This window comes from Salmo salar, chromosome ssa06 (assembly GCF_905237065.1).
Source record: "Salmo salar chromosome ssa06, Ssal_v3.1, whole genome shotgun sequence".
In the NCBI taxonomy this organism is placed as follows: Eukaryota; Metazoa; Chordata; class Actinopteri; order Salmoniformes; family Salmonidae; genus Salmo; species Salmo salar.
In genome coordinates, this window is record NC_059447.1 from 23214795 (window position 1) to 23229059 (window position 14265).

The 14265-nt window shown below is 41.3% G+C and overlaps 1 protein-coding gene across 1 annotated transcript; it reads right to left on the minus strand.

Moving 5' to 3' along the window:
* Positions 1-1899: 1899 nt before the first annotated feature.
* On the minus strand, positions 1900-13510 carry LOC106606682 (sterile alpha motif domain-containing protein 9-like). The gene is made up of 3 exons (XM_014203024.2): positions 12873-13510; positions 7345-7401; positions 1900-7235 (listed from the first exon to the last, which is right to left on the minus strand). The coding sequence occupies exons 2-3, from the start codon at positions 7346-7348 to the stop codon at positions 2611-2613; spliced, it is 4629 nt and encodes a 1542-aa protein (XP_014058499.2). The 5' UTR covers positions 7349-7401; positions 12873-13510; the 3' UTR covers positions 1900-2610.
* Positions 13511-14265: the final 755 nt, after the last annotated feature.

The following is a 14265-nucleotide window of genomic DNA, read 5'->3' on the forward strand; positions in this document are numbered from 1 at the left end:
CTCCAATTTGCTTACCAACTCAATAGGTCCACAGACGATGCAATCGCCATCACACTGTACACTGCCCTAACCCATCTGGACAAGAGAAATACCTATGTAAGAATACTGTTCATCAATTACAGCTCAGCATTTAACACCATAGTACCCTCCAAACTTGTCATTAAGCTCGAGACCCTGGGTCTTGACCCCGCCCTGTGCAACTGGGTCCTGGACTTCCTGACGGGCCGCCCCCAGGTGGTGAGGGTAGGTAACAACATCTCCACCCCGCTGATCGTCAACACTGGGTCCCCACAAGGGTGCGTTCTCAGCCCTCTCCTGTACTCCCTGTTCACTCATGACTGCGTGGCCATGCACGCCTCCAACTCAATCATCAAGTTTGCAGGTGACACTACAGTGGTAGGCTTGATTACCAACAACAACGAGACGGCCTACAGGGAGGAGGTGAGGGCCCTCGGAGTGTAGTGTCAGGAAAATAACCTCACACTCAATGTCAACAAAACAAAGGAGATGATCGTGGACTTCAGGAAACAGCAGAGGGAGCAGCACCCTATCTACATTGACGGGACAGTAGTGGAGAGGGTGGAGAGTTTTAAGTTCCTCGGCGTACACATCACGGACAAACTGAAATGGTCCACCCACACAGACAGCGTGGTGAAGAAGGCGCAGCAGCGCCTCTTCAACCTCAGGAGGCTGAAGAAATTCGGCTTGTCACCAAAAACACTCACAAACTTTTACAGATGCACAATCGAGAGCATCCTGTCGTGCTGTATCACCGCCTGGTACGGCAGCTGCTCCGCCCATAACCGGAAGGCTCTCCAGAGGGTAGTGAGGTCTGCACAACGCATCACCGGGTGCAAACTACCTGCCCTCCAGGACACCTACACCACCCGATGTCACAGGATGGCCAAAAAGATCATCAAGGACAACAACCACCCGAGCCACTGCCTGTTCACCCCGCTATCATCCAGAAGGCGAGGTCAGTACAGATGCATCAAAGCAGGGACTGAGAGACTGAAAAACAGCTTCTATCTCAAGGCCATCAGACTGTTAAACAGCCATCACTAACATTGAGTGGCTGCTACCAACATACTGATTCAACTCCAGCCACTTTAATAATGGAAAAATTGATGTAATCAATTTATGACTAGCCACTTTATATGATATGTTTACGTACCCTACATTACTCATCTCATATGTATATACTGTACGCTATACCATCTACTGCATCTTGCTAGCTTGATGTAATTAAATGTATCACTATCCACTTTAAACAATGCCACTTTAAATAAGGTTTTCATACGCTACATTACTCATCTCATATGTATATACTGTACTCTATACCATCTACTGCATCTTGCCATCTTGATGTAATGTATCACTAGCCACTTTAAACAATGCCACTTTATATAATGTTTACATACCCTACATTACTCATCTCATATGTATATACTGTATTCTATACCATCTACTGCATCTTGCCTATGCTGTTCGGCCATCACTCATTTATATATTTTTATGTACATATTCATTCCTTTACACTTGTGTGTATAAGGTAGTTGTTGTGAAATTGTTAGGTTATATTACTTGTTAGATATTACTGCATGGTCAGAACTAGAAGCACAAGCATTTCGCTACACTTGCATTAACACCTGCTAACCATGTGTATGTGACAAATAAACTTGATTTTGAGGAAAATATTTGACTACTGGTATGAAGCAAAATATGCAGCCTTGCTGTATAGATAAGTTTAATAACAGAATGAATAGATTACTTTTATTATGTGGTACTACATATTCATAGGCCAACTATTAATAGCTGTATGTTTTCTGCATTGTTCACATATGGTAACTGATTTTGTTATAGGAAACACTCACACAATATCCATTCAAAACAAACCAATAAAGTTATGGAAACTTTAATAGATGAGCATTTTAATAACACAATGAAAACAAACTCCATCTTTGCACTAGTCACTCGTCATACAAAAAAGGTAACATAACATTGAAACTGGTTAGAAGAAAATATATAAAAATTCATAGGAATTTGAAAATGTTATAGAGGGGGCCATTTCACAGGGTAAACTATAAAAAAAAATGTATGAGAAAAGTACCAGGTTGATTGGCCATAATAGATTACTGTTTGGTCACAATACATATAAATAATATTACACAGGCTTTATGAATAAGAAGTTATAATATAAAGATATACAATGTTTTAAGAATCAAACAAAAAACGACATCTCATATCTGTATAAGTTCACAACAAATTCCTTTAATATTGTCGGTCCAAATGGACTTCACTTGCTACAACTTATTCAAACATATATACACACACAATAGCCTTGTATGTAGGCTACATTCTGTGATCGGAAGCATTACAGTCATAGTCTTCTGACAAACTGAAAACACATTTTCAACAACCAAAACCATAAAATATATTTGTGTTGGAAAAGTTCTGTACATTCATTTTTGTTGGTCCAAAGTGTTGACAAGAGATATTCAATAACAGGCTGCCTTGTCCGGCAACAATGTACAACAAGAGCTATTCAATAACAGGCTGACTTGTCTGGCAGCATCTGTCTAACTGGCCTCTCTACCTTCTATTGCGACCTTACTTTTTCACAGTGATGTTGTACGCAACAGGTCCTCTGAATGTGAAGCCCAAGTAAAATGTGACATTTTCATTGCCATAGGGAACTGACGCTGCATACAGTGGATGGATAGTGAACTTCTTTTTAGGACCCACAAGGTAGACGGTTCCATCTTCTGTCCAGCCAGAGACACGCTTAAACAGCTTTGTGATCACTGGTGTTGTCCACATTTCCCCACGAAACCACTTCATTCTTTTCACTGACACAGAGAGGAGCTTTGTGGTCGTTTCAACTTTGCTTTTGTGGACAATCTTCTCCCATCCAGTTCCATTCCCCAGGAAAAAATGAGTGTAAATCCTCCTTTTTCGCTGTGGAATATCCTTCATTTTGGTCCAGTAGCTTCTTTTCAGGAATTCAACAGCTGACTGTACAATGTCATATTTGCTCTCTTTGTCTTGATCCGTGTCATGGTCTTCTGGCCAAAACAGCAATGTGAGTAAGAAAAGAGCACTTGAAAGGCATTTCTGTTTCTCTTTAGGAAATTGCTGACTAAGTTTCTGAAGATCTTTGAGAGTAGCCAGTTTTGGAGACAGAGTAGAAAGGCAGCTTAGGGCAATGTGAGATGCTATGTAATTGACCAGATCCATCTGATCCATCCTCACCCTCAGAGGGTTGGTAGGATACAGAAATATGATATCCTCCAGCACTTTCACTTGGTCTTTATCCTTCTGGTCAGTCAGGAGGGATAAGATTGTGGTTATATTTCCACCACCAAGGCGATAGATTATCATGCGTTTCGTGAAAGGAGTTTGGACTAGGTTGGACTCTGATGTTTTTTGGGCAGTGCCGAGTGAAAAGTCACTGAAGTACTTCCCATATTCAGAGGACTGTCTCACTAACCACTTCATGGGATTGAATATCTTCATCTCAGAACTTTCAATAGTCTCCTCCTCATCCGCGCCAATGTCAGCTTGAAAGTAACTCAGATCTTCTGAGATCCAATCAAGGGATTCGTGCAGAGTAGTTTGCAGGTTCTTCAGTTTGCTGTGAAAATGTTCCCAGGGTTCCTTGACTTCTTCAGGAACATAGTCTGTGAGCAAGTACTTCAAACTTTCTGAATGACCATGTGCCTTGTTTGAAAAAACACGCAGTGAGGAAATTAGCTTTAACAAGCTGAATCCGACTTCAACAGCTGCAAAAAAGCCTGAATTGTTCATGGAGTTATGGTCTGCGATTGCAGCCTGCTCACAATCTTGGAAGCATTCCATAGCTTTCAGTGCAGTTTCTACTGCATCAGCTGTGTTTTCTACGGTCTTTGGGAGGTTCTCTATTGCTTTACACTTGGCATTGAACCAGCTCCTGTAGACCTGACCTTTGGTGTTCAGGATGTAGGAGTTGTTAGGCATCTTTTTGCCTGCTATTTCTGCCCACTGTTCTGCCTCTTCAAATTTGTTGTGTCTGTAGTTCAGACGGGCAAGCTGCTGAGCAAAGAATGGATCTTTGTTAAAACGTTTATATGCCTCTCTGAGAAGCTCAATTGCTTTGTCAGGGCCCTCATTTTTACTCACATGCTCAATGAGTGGAGAAAAAAAGCTGTCAGATTCATCACCTTTGCTTATTCTGCAACGCTTCATGAACAGGTCTCGCAGAAACCTCAAGTAATCCTCTTTTCCAAACCTGTGTTCGAAAAGCACATCCTCATGAAGAAGAGCCATTGCTAATCTGCCTTGAGTCCCTTGACCTTGCTGGTGGTCACCCAAAAGCTGCTGGAGAATTTCCTTTGCTACAAATGGATGAATGATTCGGATTGATTCAATATATGTTCTGTCATCTCTCAGGTGAATGAAGACGAGTTTGGCCGGCTCACTCAGTGATGTCTCAAACGTATGCTGGCGAAACCTATCCATGTGGATAGTTAGAGCTAGCAGAGTTTCACAGTGGGACTGGGAAATGAAGGAGTTCTGAACATATGTGTTCAGCAATGCCACATACCGAATGAGGCGAGTGACAACAGATCCATGGTCAATGCCTTGCAGCAGATGTTTCACAAATTGTTCAACATACTTGACAATCTTCTTGTGCTCAAATTCTTCACTCATCAAGACGAATGTCAAGATGAATTCTGGCTGGTACTGTTCTTCAAGCTTCTGTCGTTTCCCAGCAAACTGTCTCTTCTCTTCTTTTGATAGCTTGTGAGTGACAGCTACATTCTGCAATGGAAAGTCCTTGCACATCTTCTCTGGGTTATGGGATCGTCTGCAGCTCAACAGAATGAAACACAGTGTTCCTTGCACAATTTTTTTTGTGTAGCTTGCAACCTCTAATTCATGCTTCAAATCATCCAGATGTTCTTTGTCACAGTCCTCAACCAACAGGAGTACTGGGAGGCATTTCTGGGAATCTTTTTCTTCGTACTCTCGGAGTTGAACAGCATGCTCAGAGACTATGGTAGCAGAGTATGACGGTTTCACAACAGCACATCTTAGGTCTTTTCTATTGTTCCACAGCACCTGCCTTGCCACGGTGCTTCCACCGCTTCCTGGGTGATGGTAGATGTTGATACTGTTCACAGCTAATTGGTCTATACTCCACTTCTGAGTGTCACTGAGAAGTTTTGAGACGTCCCAGTAGGCATCCCGTTGAATGACATCCCCCACAAACTTCTTCTCTGCAAGCCAAAAATTCATCCAGCTCACTCTGCCCCCGTGGTAAAACTGTCTTTCAATGTTTTCTTTCTCTGCCTCGATAAAGTCATCACTAGTTTCATCACAATGGTAAACACTGAGAATCTCTAGAGAATACATCCTTTCCTCGTCACGGGTCTCAAAAGGGCACTGTCCTTTAACATGGGTAGACAGATGTTTGGTTGCTCTAGTGGTGACATGTTGAATACGTTGAAGTGTGGCATTCACATGGCTCATTTTCATCCCAACAACGCTGGAGCGGTTCACAGTTTCTGTTCCACATGAGAGCTCAGCAAAGTGTTGCCATTTCTGATAATTGTCCTCAGATTCTGAGATACAGATGATGTCATCATGACCCTCCATGTCAGTGAAGAATAGATTGAAGGTGTGCAAGAGTGGTTTCTCGACTGGGGAGGTGAGAAGGAAGACCACAGTAAATGTGCCTTTTGGCAAAATCTGTTTGCAGATCAGTGACACGGAATCCCTGAGGAGTGTCATTTTTGTTTTGATCCATGTCATTTCATCGGAGGGACTTTCATTTCCTTGATAGTCATTCCTTCCATTGCAAAAGATCCAGCTGGTTTGCTCAAACAAATGCAGGTGACTCACAAAGTCTCCAATGCTCATGCCATCTGGGATTTTGTAGTTCTGCATGAAATGCATATTTGCAGCATGGTGCTGAATGTATTTACTGCAGAATCCTGACACTTTGGAATCAGGGTCAAAATCGAACACACAGAAAATGTTCATGTTGAGTAAGAAGGCAATGCTGCTCAAGTCATCTGGTTGGAACTGGTTAGTGACAAGAATGTACCATTTCTCCTTTTCAATTAATTTCTTGCCACTGGTTACCAGCATGGTGAGTTTCCTTCCAAGGTCTTGGCAGACGTCTGGGGTATTAACATATCGGCAATGCTCAGCCTCTTCTCTTTGGGCATCTCTGTCTCTGATTCGCTGGTAGAAGTCATTTTGATCACTCACTGGCTCGGTTTTTGATCCTACCCTGCGATAGATTGTTTCCTTTTCATGCTCAATCTTGTTAGAGGACTCTTTGAAGTTCGGCAGGCGAACAGCGTACACTCGGTTCTTAACAATGCTTATGGAGGGAACAATATCAACCTCCACCACATACCTTTTTTCTATGTCCATGACCTCAATAAACTGAGGTGGGCGTATGCACTGTCGCACATGCTCGCTGTCAGAGTGAGAGAAACTCCTCTCAATGTGATCCAATGCATCAACATATATATCTTTCTCAAAAACCGGAACACCGATTATCTCACCATGCACATAGCCTGTATCATCCCTACTGTCCATCACACCAAAGTGTATTGTGCCATTTGATCTGATATTCATGCAGCCACTACCGAATTTGAGAACCTCTTTGGCAAATTTTGCCTGTAGTCTAGCGCGGTCTAATTTGGCAGCATTGTCAAATGACTTATACTCATGACAGGGCGATATCAGATCAAATACACCAGATTCAGGTTGCAGAACACTATGTTTGGCATATGTGAAATCAATGCCTTCTTTGCCAAATGGCCGTGGCTTGCAGTCTCTCTTTGTGGTCAACACATTGTCCTCAACAGATTGCCCTTGATGAGTTTGTTTCTCTTCCTCTGAAAGACCTTGATCTGTCTCTGGAATCTGGGGAGCTGATCCCTGCTTCTTTTTACTTCCCTTTTCACTATTGTTGCTACTTTGAGGCTTTTCCTTGCCCTGAGTTCTCTGTTTGGTGTCTACAAGCTCATTTCTCTTTCTGATGATCAACAGAGCTGGTCCTGATTTCATTCCAATCTCTTTTCTCAGATAGTCCTCAGTCAGTACAAGGAGAATGCTCCCATCTACCTCTTCCTCATAAAGTTTCTTGATGTATTGCTCCTTCACTCCAGTAGTTCTTAACCAGGAGCTCACGTTAGAGTCAGTCCATTTTTCAACAGGCAGTTCATCAGGTTCCTCGGCTGTAGAATAAGAAAATAGAAACATCAAATAACAGTGATTTATTACCTATATTAAGTATTAGTAGGATATAAAAACATCATCACCAATATCTCCAAAACAGGTTCTTACCCATTATTGCGCTTCAGTCAATGAGCTCACTGCTGAGTAGGGTCTTGCATAATCAGTCTGAGGAAAATAGTAACGATTGATCATTTGTAAAATAAAAAGATTAATGATGACAATCAACTACATGACCTTAAAATGGCACTTCTTGTTTTTCTACAGTGTGTTGCTGCAGTGAAACATATTTTCCATTAAACTACAAAAGAAGTACAGCATTTAGTAGGCTGTGAATATAAAAAGTTTCTTCTTTCTTGGTCAGTGAGAAAAATGACCTTGAACAAATGCCAGGTTTCAGTTCAGTTGTAAGTGAAAGTTGAAAAGACATTTTCATGGACGTTATAAAGATGTCTTTTTATAGATGTTGAAATTGCGTATAACATTAAAGCCACGTTCATCTTCAGTTCTAAGTCAAAGTTCAAAATACTTATTTTTATGGATTCTGAAAAGACGTCTCTGCCAGATGTTGAAAACACATAATCAGCCCTTTGACTTTTTCCACATTTTGTTAGGTAACAGCCTTATTCTAAAATGGATTAAATTAATTGTTTTCCTCAATTTACACACAAAACCCCATAATAACTCAAAATTGAGCTCAGGTGCATCCTGTTTCCATTTATCATCCTCAAGATGTTTCTACAACTTGGAGTCCACCTGTGTTAAATTTAATTGATTGGACATGATTTGGAAAGGCACAAACACCTGTCTATATAAAAAGTACCACAGTTGACAGTGCATGTCAGAGCAAAAACCAAGCCATGAGGTCAAAGGAATTTTCCATTGAGCTCCGAGACAGGATTGTGTCGAGGCACAGATCTGGGGAAGGGTACCAAAACATTTCTGCAGCAGAGAGAGTCCAAGAACATAGTGGCCTCCATCATTCTTAAATGGAATAAGTATGGAACCATCAAGACTCTAGCTAGAGCTGGCCAAACTGAGCAGTCAAACTCAGCAATTGGGGGAGAAGGGCCTTGGTCAGAGAGGTGACCAAGAACCTGATGGGTTCCTCTGTGGAGATGGGAGAACCTTCCAGAAGGACAGCCATCTCTGCAGCACGCCACCAAATCAGGTCTTTATGATAGAGTGGCCAGGCGGAAGCCACTCCTCAGTAAAAAGTCACATGACAGCCCACTTGGAGTTTGCCAAAAGCCCACTTGGAGTTTGCCAAAAGCCCACTTGGAGTTTGCCAAAAGCCCACTTGGAGTTTGCCAAAAGCCCACTTGGAGTTTGCCAAAAGCCCACTTGGAGTTTGCCAAAAGCCCACTTGGAGTTTGCCAAAAGCCCACTTGGAGTTTGCCAAAAGCCCACTTGGAGTTTGCCAAAAGCCCACTTGGAGTTTGCCAAAAGCCCACTTGGAGTTTGCCACTTGGAGTTTGCCAAAAGCCCACTTGGAGTTTGCCAAAAGGCACCTAAATAAATGACTCTCTGACCAAGAGAAACAAGATTCTCTGGTCTGATGAAACCAAGATTGAACTCTTTGGCCTGAATACCAAGTGTCACATCTGGAGGAAACCTGGCACCATCCCTACAGTGAAGCATGGTGGCAGCATCATGCTGTGGAGTTGTTTTTCAGCAGCAGGGACTGGGAGACTAGTTAGGATCAAAGGAAACATTTACGGAGCGAAGTACAGAGAGATCCTTGATGAAAACCTGCTCCAGAGCAGTCAGGACCTCAGACTGGGGTGAAGGTTCACCTTCCAACAGGACAACGACCCTAAGCACACAGCCAAGACAACGCAGGAGTGGCTATGGGACAAGTCTCTGAATGTCCGTGAGTGGCCCAGCCAGGGCCCGGACTTGAAAATGGCTGTGCAGCGACGCTCTCAATCGAACTTGACAGAGCTTGAGAGGCTCTGCAGAGAAGAATGGGAGAAACTCCCCAAATACAGGTGTGCCAAGCTTGTGGCATCTTACCCAAGAAGACTTGAGGTTGTAATCGCTGCCAAAGGTGCTTCAACAAAGTACTGAGTAAAGGGTCTCAACACTAATGTATATGCGAAATTTCAGTTGTATTTTTTATAAAACTTGCAAAAATTGATGTGTTTTTTTCTCTTTGTCATTATGGGGTATTGTGTGTAAATTGAAGAAAAAATACAATTGAATACATTTTTGAATAAGGCTGTAATGTAACAAAATGTGGAAAATGTTAACCTGTTAGGGCTAGGGGGCAGTATTGACACGGCCGGATAAAAAACGTACCCGATTTAATCTGGTTACTACTCCTGCCCAGTAACTAGAATATGCATATACTTATTGGCTATGGATAGAAAACACCCTAAAGTTTCTAAAACTGTTTGAATGGTGTCTGTGAGTATAACAGAACTCAAATGGCAGGTCAAAACCTGAGAAGATTCCTTTACAGGAAGTGGCCTGTCTGACAATTTGTGTTTCATCTTGGCTCTCTATATTTAAGACTAAGGATCTTTGCTCTAACGTGACACTTCCTACGGCTCCCATAGGCTCTCAGAGCCCGGGAAAAACCTGAATTCGATATCGCGGCAGCCTCTGGCTGAAACACATTATCGCTTTTGGCAAGTGGCCGATCAAGGTACTATGGGCTTAGGCGCGTGCCCGGGTCGACCCCGTGCTTTGATTTTCTTTCCTCTGTTTACCGAAACGCAGATTCCCGGTCGGAATATTATCGCTTTTCTATGAGAAAAATGGCATAAAAATTGATTTTAAACAGCGGTTGACATGCTTCGAAGTAGGGTAATGGAATATTTAGAATTTTTTTGTCAGGAATTGCGCCATGCTCGTCACCCTTATTTACCCTTTCGGATAGTGTCTTGAACGCACGAACAAAACGCCGCTGTTTGGATATAACTATGGATTATTTTGAACCAAACCAACATTTGTTATTGAAGTAGAAGTCCTGGGAGTGCATTCTGACGAAGACAGCAAAGGTAATAAACTTTTTCTTATAGTAAATCTGACTTTGGTGAGTGCTAAACATGCTGGGTGTCTAAATAGCTAGCCCTGTGATGCCGGGCTATCTACTGAGAATATTGCAAAATGTGCTTTCACCGAAAAGCTATTTTAAAATCGGACATATCGAGTGCATAGAGGAGTTCTGTATCTATAATTCTTTAAAAAATTGTTATGCTTTTTGTGAACGTTTATCGTGAGTAATTTAGTAAATTCACCGCAGTGTTCGGTGGGAATGCTAGTCACATACTAATGTAAAAAGCTGGTTTTTGATATAAATATTAACTTGATTGAACAAAACATGCATGTATTGTATAACATAATGTCCTAGGGTTGTCATCTGATGAAGATCAAAGGTTAGTGCTGCATTTAGCTGTGGTTTGGGTTTATGTGACATATGCTAGCTTGAAAAATGGGTGTTTGATTATTTCTGGCTGGGTACTCTGCTGACTTAATCTAATGTTTTACTTTCGTTGTAAAGCCTTTTTGAAATCGGACAGTGTGGTTAGATTAACCTCTTGGGGCTATGTGGGACGCTAGCGTGCCACCCGTGGTGCACCCTATCAACAGCAGGTGCATTTCAAGAGCGGCAAATTTGAAACCAAATAAATGTCAAAATTCAAATTTTTCAAACATACAACTATCTTACACCCTTTGAAAGATAAACATCTCCTTAATCTAACTTCTTGACTTCTCGTCATGAACGAGGGGAAAAAATATATTTACGTTCGTTCAAACATGTCAAACGTTGTATAGCATAAATCATTAGTGCCTTTTTTAACCAGAACATTAATAATATTCAAGGTGGACGAATGCATTCTCTTTTATAACGTATTGGAACGAGGGTACCCAACATGAACTCGCGCGCCAGAGTCTTAATCGGCCATCACCGTTCCAAGGCTCTTGTTCGGTCAGATCTCACAGTAAAAGACTCAAAACACTTTGTAAAGGCTAATCAACCCGTGTGTTTCAATGGCGTAGGCTTAAAGGTAATTCAACACATCAGGTATCCACTTCCTGTCAGAAAATGTCTCAAGGTTTTGCCTGCCAAATGAGTTCTGTTATACACAGACACCATTCAAACAGTTTTAGAAACTTTAGGGTTTTTTCTATCCATATATAATAAGTATATGCATATTCTAGTTACTGGGTAGGATTAGTAACCAGATTAAATCTGGTACGTTTTTTTATCCAGCCGTGAAAATACTGCCCCCTAGCCCCAACAGGTTAACGAGAGTTGTCTTTAAAATGGTGTAAAATAGTCATATGTTTGAAAAATTGAAGTTTTTGCATTTTTGAGGTTTTTGAATAACACGCCACGGGATTACACTGGCTGTTGAGCCCATAGAGGTTAAGGGGACTGAATACTTTCCGAATGCTCTCTACATGTCAATGATGAAACCATTATGTATCATTCAAAAATATATTTTGTTCTGATTGAAAAGAGCAATATGTTGATTATATATTATTGCTCTCATCTGTCACTTGCACTGATTTCAAAAGCTGAAGCACTGGCAGTGATCATGTTCAAAGATTAGACAACCAACCAACAGAACAATAACTACAACAATATTCTCAGTAACAGTTACAGAAACATTTGACTCATTATGACTGCGATACACTACATGGCCAAAAGTATGTGGATTGCTCTTCAAACATTCAGTCCAAAATCATTGCTACAGCATATGACATTATAGACAATTCTGTGCTTCCAACTTTGTTGCATGGACAATGCTCCCGTGCACAAAGCGAGGTCCATACAGAAATGGTTTGTCAAGATCAGTGTGGAAGAACTTGACTGGCCTGCACAGAGCCCTGACCTCAATCCCATTGCGCACCTTTAAGAAGAACTGGAACACAGACTGCAAGCCACGTCTAATCGCCCAACATCAGAGCCCGACATCACTAATGCTCTTGTGGCTGAATGGAAGCAAGTCCCTGCAGCAATGTTCCAACATCTAATGGAAAGCCTTCCCAGAAGAGTGGAGGTTGTTATAGTAGCAAAGGGGGGACCAACTCCATACGAATTCCCAAGAGTTTGGAATGAGATGTTCGACAAACAGGTGTCCACATACTCTACATGGCCATAAGTGTATCATTCACAGGTGCAGCTAATAGGTCACACATAAGACTGTTGTTGCTTTTTTTAAATATCTTTTTATTTTTTAAAATCATGTCTTTACATATACTAAATAAAATAAACTCAGCAACAACACAAAAAAGTCCCTTTTTCAGGTCCCTGTCTTTCAAAGACAATTCGTAAAATCCAAATAACTTCACAGATCTTCATTGTAAAGGGTTTAAACATTTTTTCCCATGCTTGTTCAATGAACCATAAACAATTAATGAGCATGCAACTGCGGAACGGTCGTTAAGACACTAACAGTTTACAGACGGTAGGCAAAAATGTTAAGTTGATTACAAAATCACAAGGTAATGAATGCAGGTCTAGACACGGTTCCAAAATAATGGCTCAAGCCTATTTGCTACAGTTAATAGATAGTATTGGAAAATGTTCAACAAAATATCAAACTAAGTAGCTAAATAAATCATTAAATTAAGTTTAATACATTTCATATACAGTCTCCAAGCAAAGCAAATATTGGGCTTACCAATGGGGCGGGTGAAGATAAACCAGACGTTGGCGGAGATATTTTCCTCTTCAAAAAAAAATACTCCAGTTTTAGATTGCGGAGATAAAACAGACGCCCAAGAGGTTTGAAACAAGGTTAGGTATTTATGCCTCGTTTTTTCCCACAGCAGATATTCGCTGACACTTGACAGAAATAAAGGGATAGGAATAAGTTTTGCTCTGTTGCAGCACTCTCGACAATCGTAGCCTACAGGGTAAAGTTCTCCTCACCTTGTGAAATAGTTCTAGAATACTTCTCGTGAAACTGTACCATTGCATACAGAAATATGTTTAGCTCTTAATACGCCTCACATCGTTATTTTTTTGAAAACTCGGTATGATATAAAGATTGGGGCGGCAGGTAACCTAACCGTAGCGGTTAAGAGCATTCGAGCGGACTAGGTGAAAAATCTGTCGATGTGCACATAAAAAAGGTTTTTAACTTAACCCTAATTGCAACTGTAAGTCGCACTGGATATGAGCTAAAATCTAAATGACTAAAATAAACATCTATAGAAGGCTCATCTTTCCAGCTGGTAGATTTCTGTCCGCTGCTGTACTAGAGATGGGTGGGGTCGATTGCAAGAATGCTCAGTCTCTTCGTGAAAAGGAACGACGCCATTAAGGGGCGGGCTTTTATCGGTAAGTTTCGTTTAGGAGAAAAGTAGAGTTATCGGTGCAAGCAAGGCAGCCACTGGCAAGGTGTCATGGCTTGCAGCGGAAGTCAGTTACATATCAAGCAATACTTGCATTTATTATGTTTGCTTTGTCCCAAGAACTGAAAAATGTAGAGTTCAAAGTCCCAAATATAATGCTGATTTATTTGGCATTTTCACTCAAACAGGGATATTTTGTTGGCAATGGAAAATGAGAAAATTGTGAAACAGTGGCTCTCTATTCTTGCATAATCAGGATCGTATGTTTAGTTTTTTAGACATTGAATAATTAATCAATAAGGCCGAAGGGGTGTGGTATATGGCCAATATATTGTACTATGGCTAACGCTTCGAAAACACCAACAGCGTCCTTGCATTTTGGTACCACAGAATTACATTCATTGCGCAATTACCCTGTCGGTGTGTTCGACAGCAATCTTGCGCAAAATAGCACGCAGCATCATCCTGATATGTATGCAACAAAAGTTCAACATTCACCTTCTGCTACCATTTCTGTAAAGTCGTCTATGCATACAGTTTGGCGCATAGGTTCGATAAATCCAAGATATGCACCACACCGAACGCAATGCTGCAATGCAAATGCAGTGTTTAATTGATAATGAATGTGATTCTGGTGTACCAAAATGCAATGATGCTGTTGGTGTGTTCAAAGCGTAAGGGATGTTCTTATGCACAATGCAAGTGCCTCGACACAGC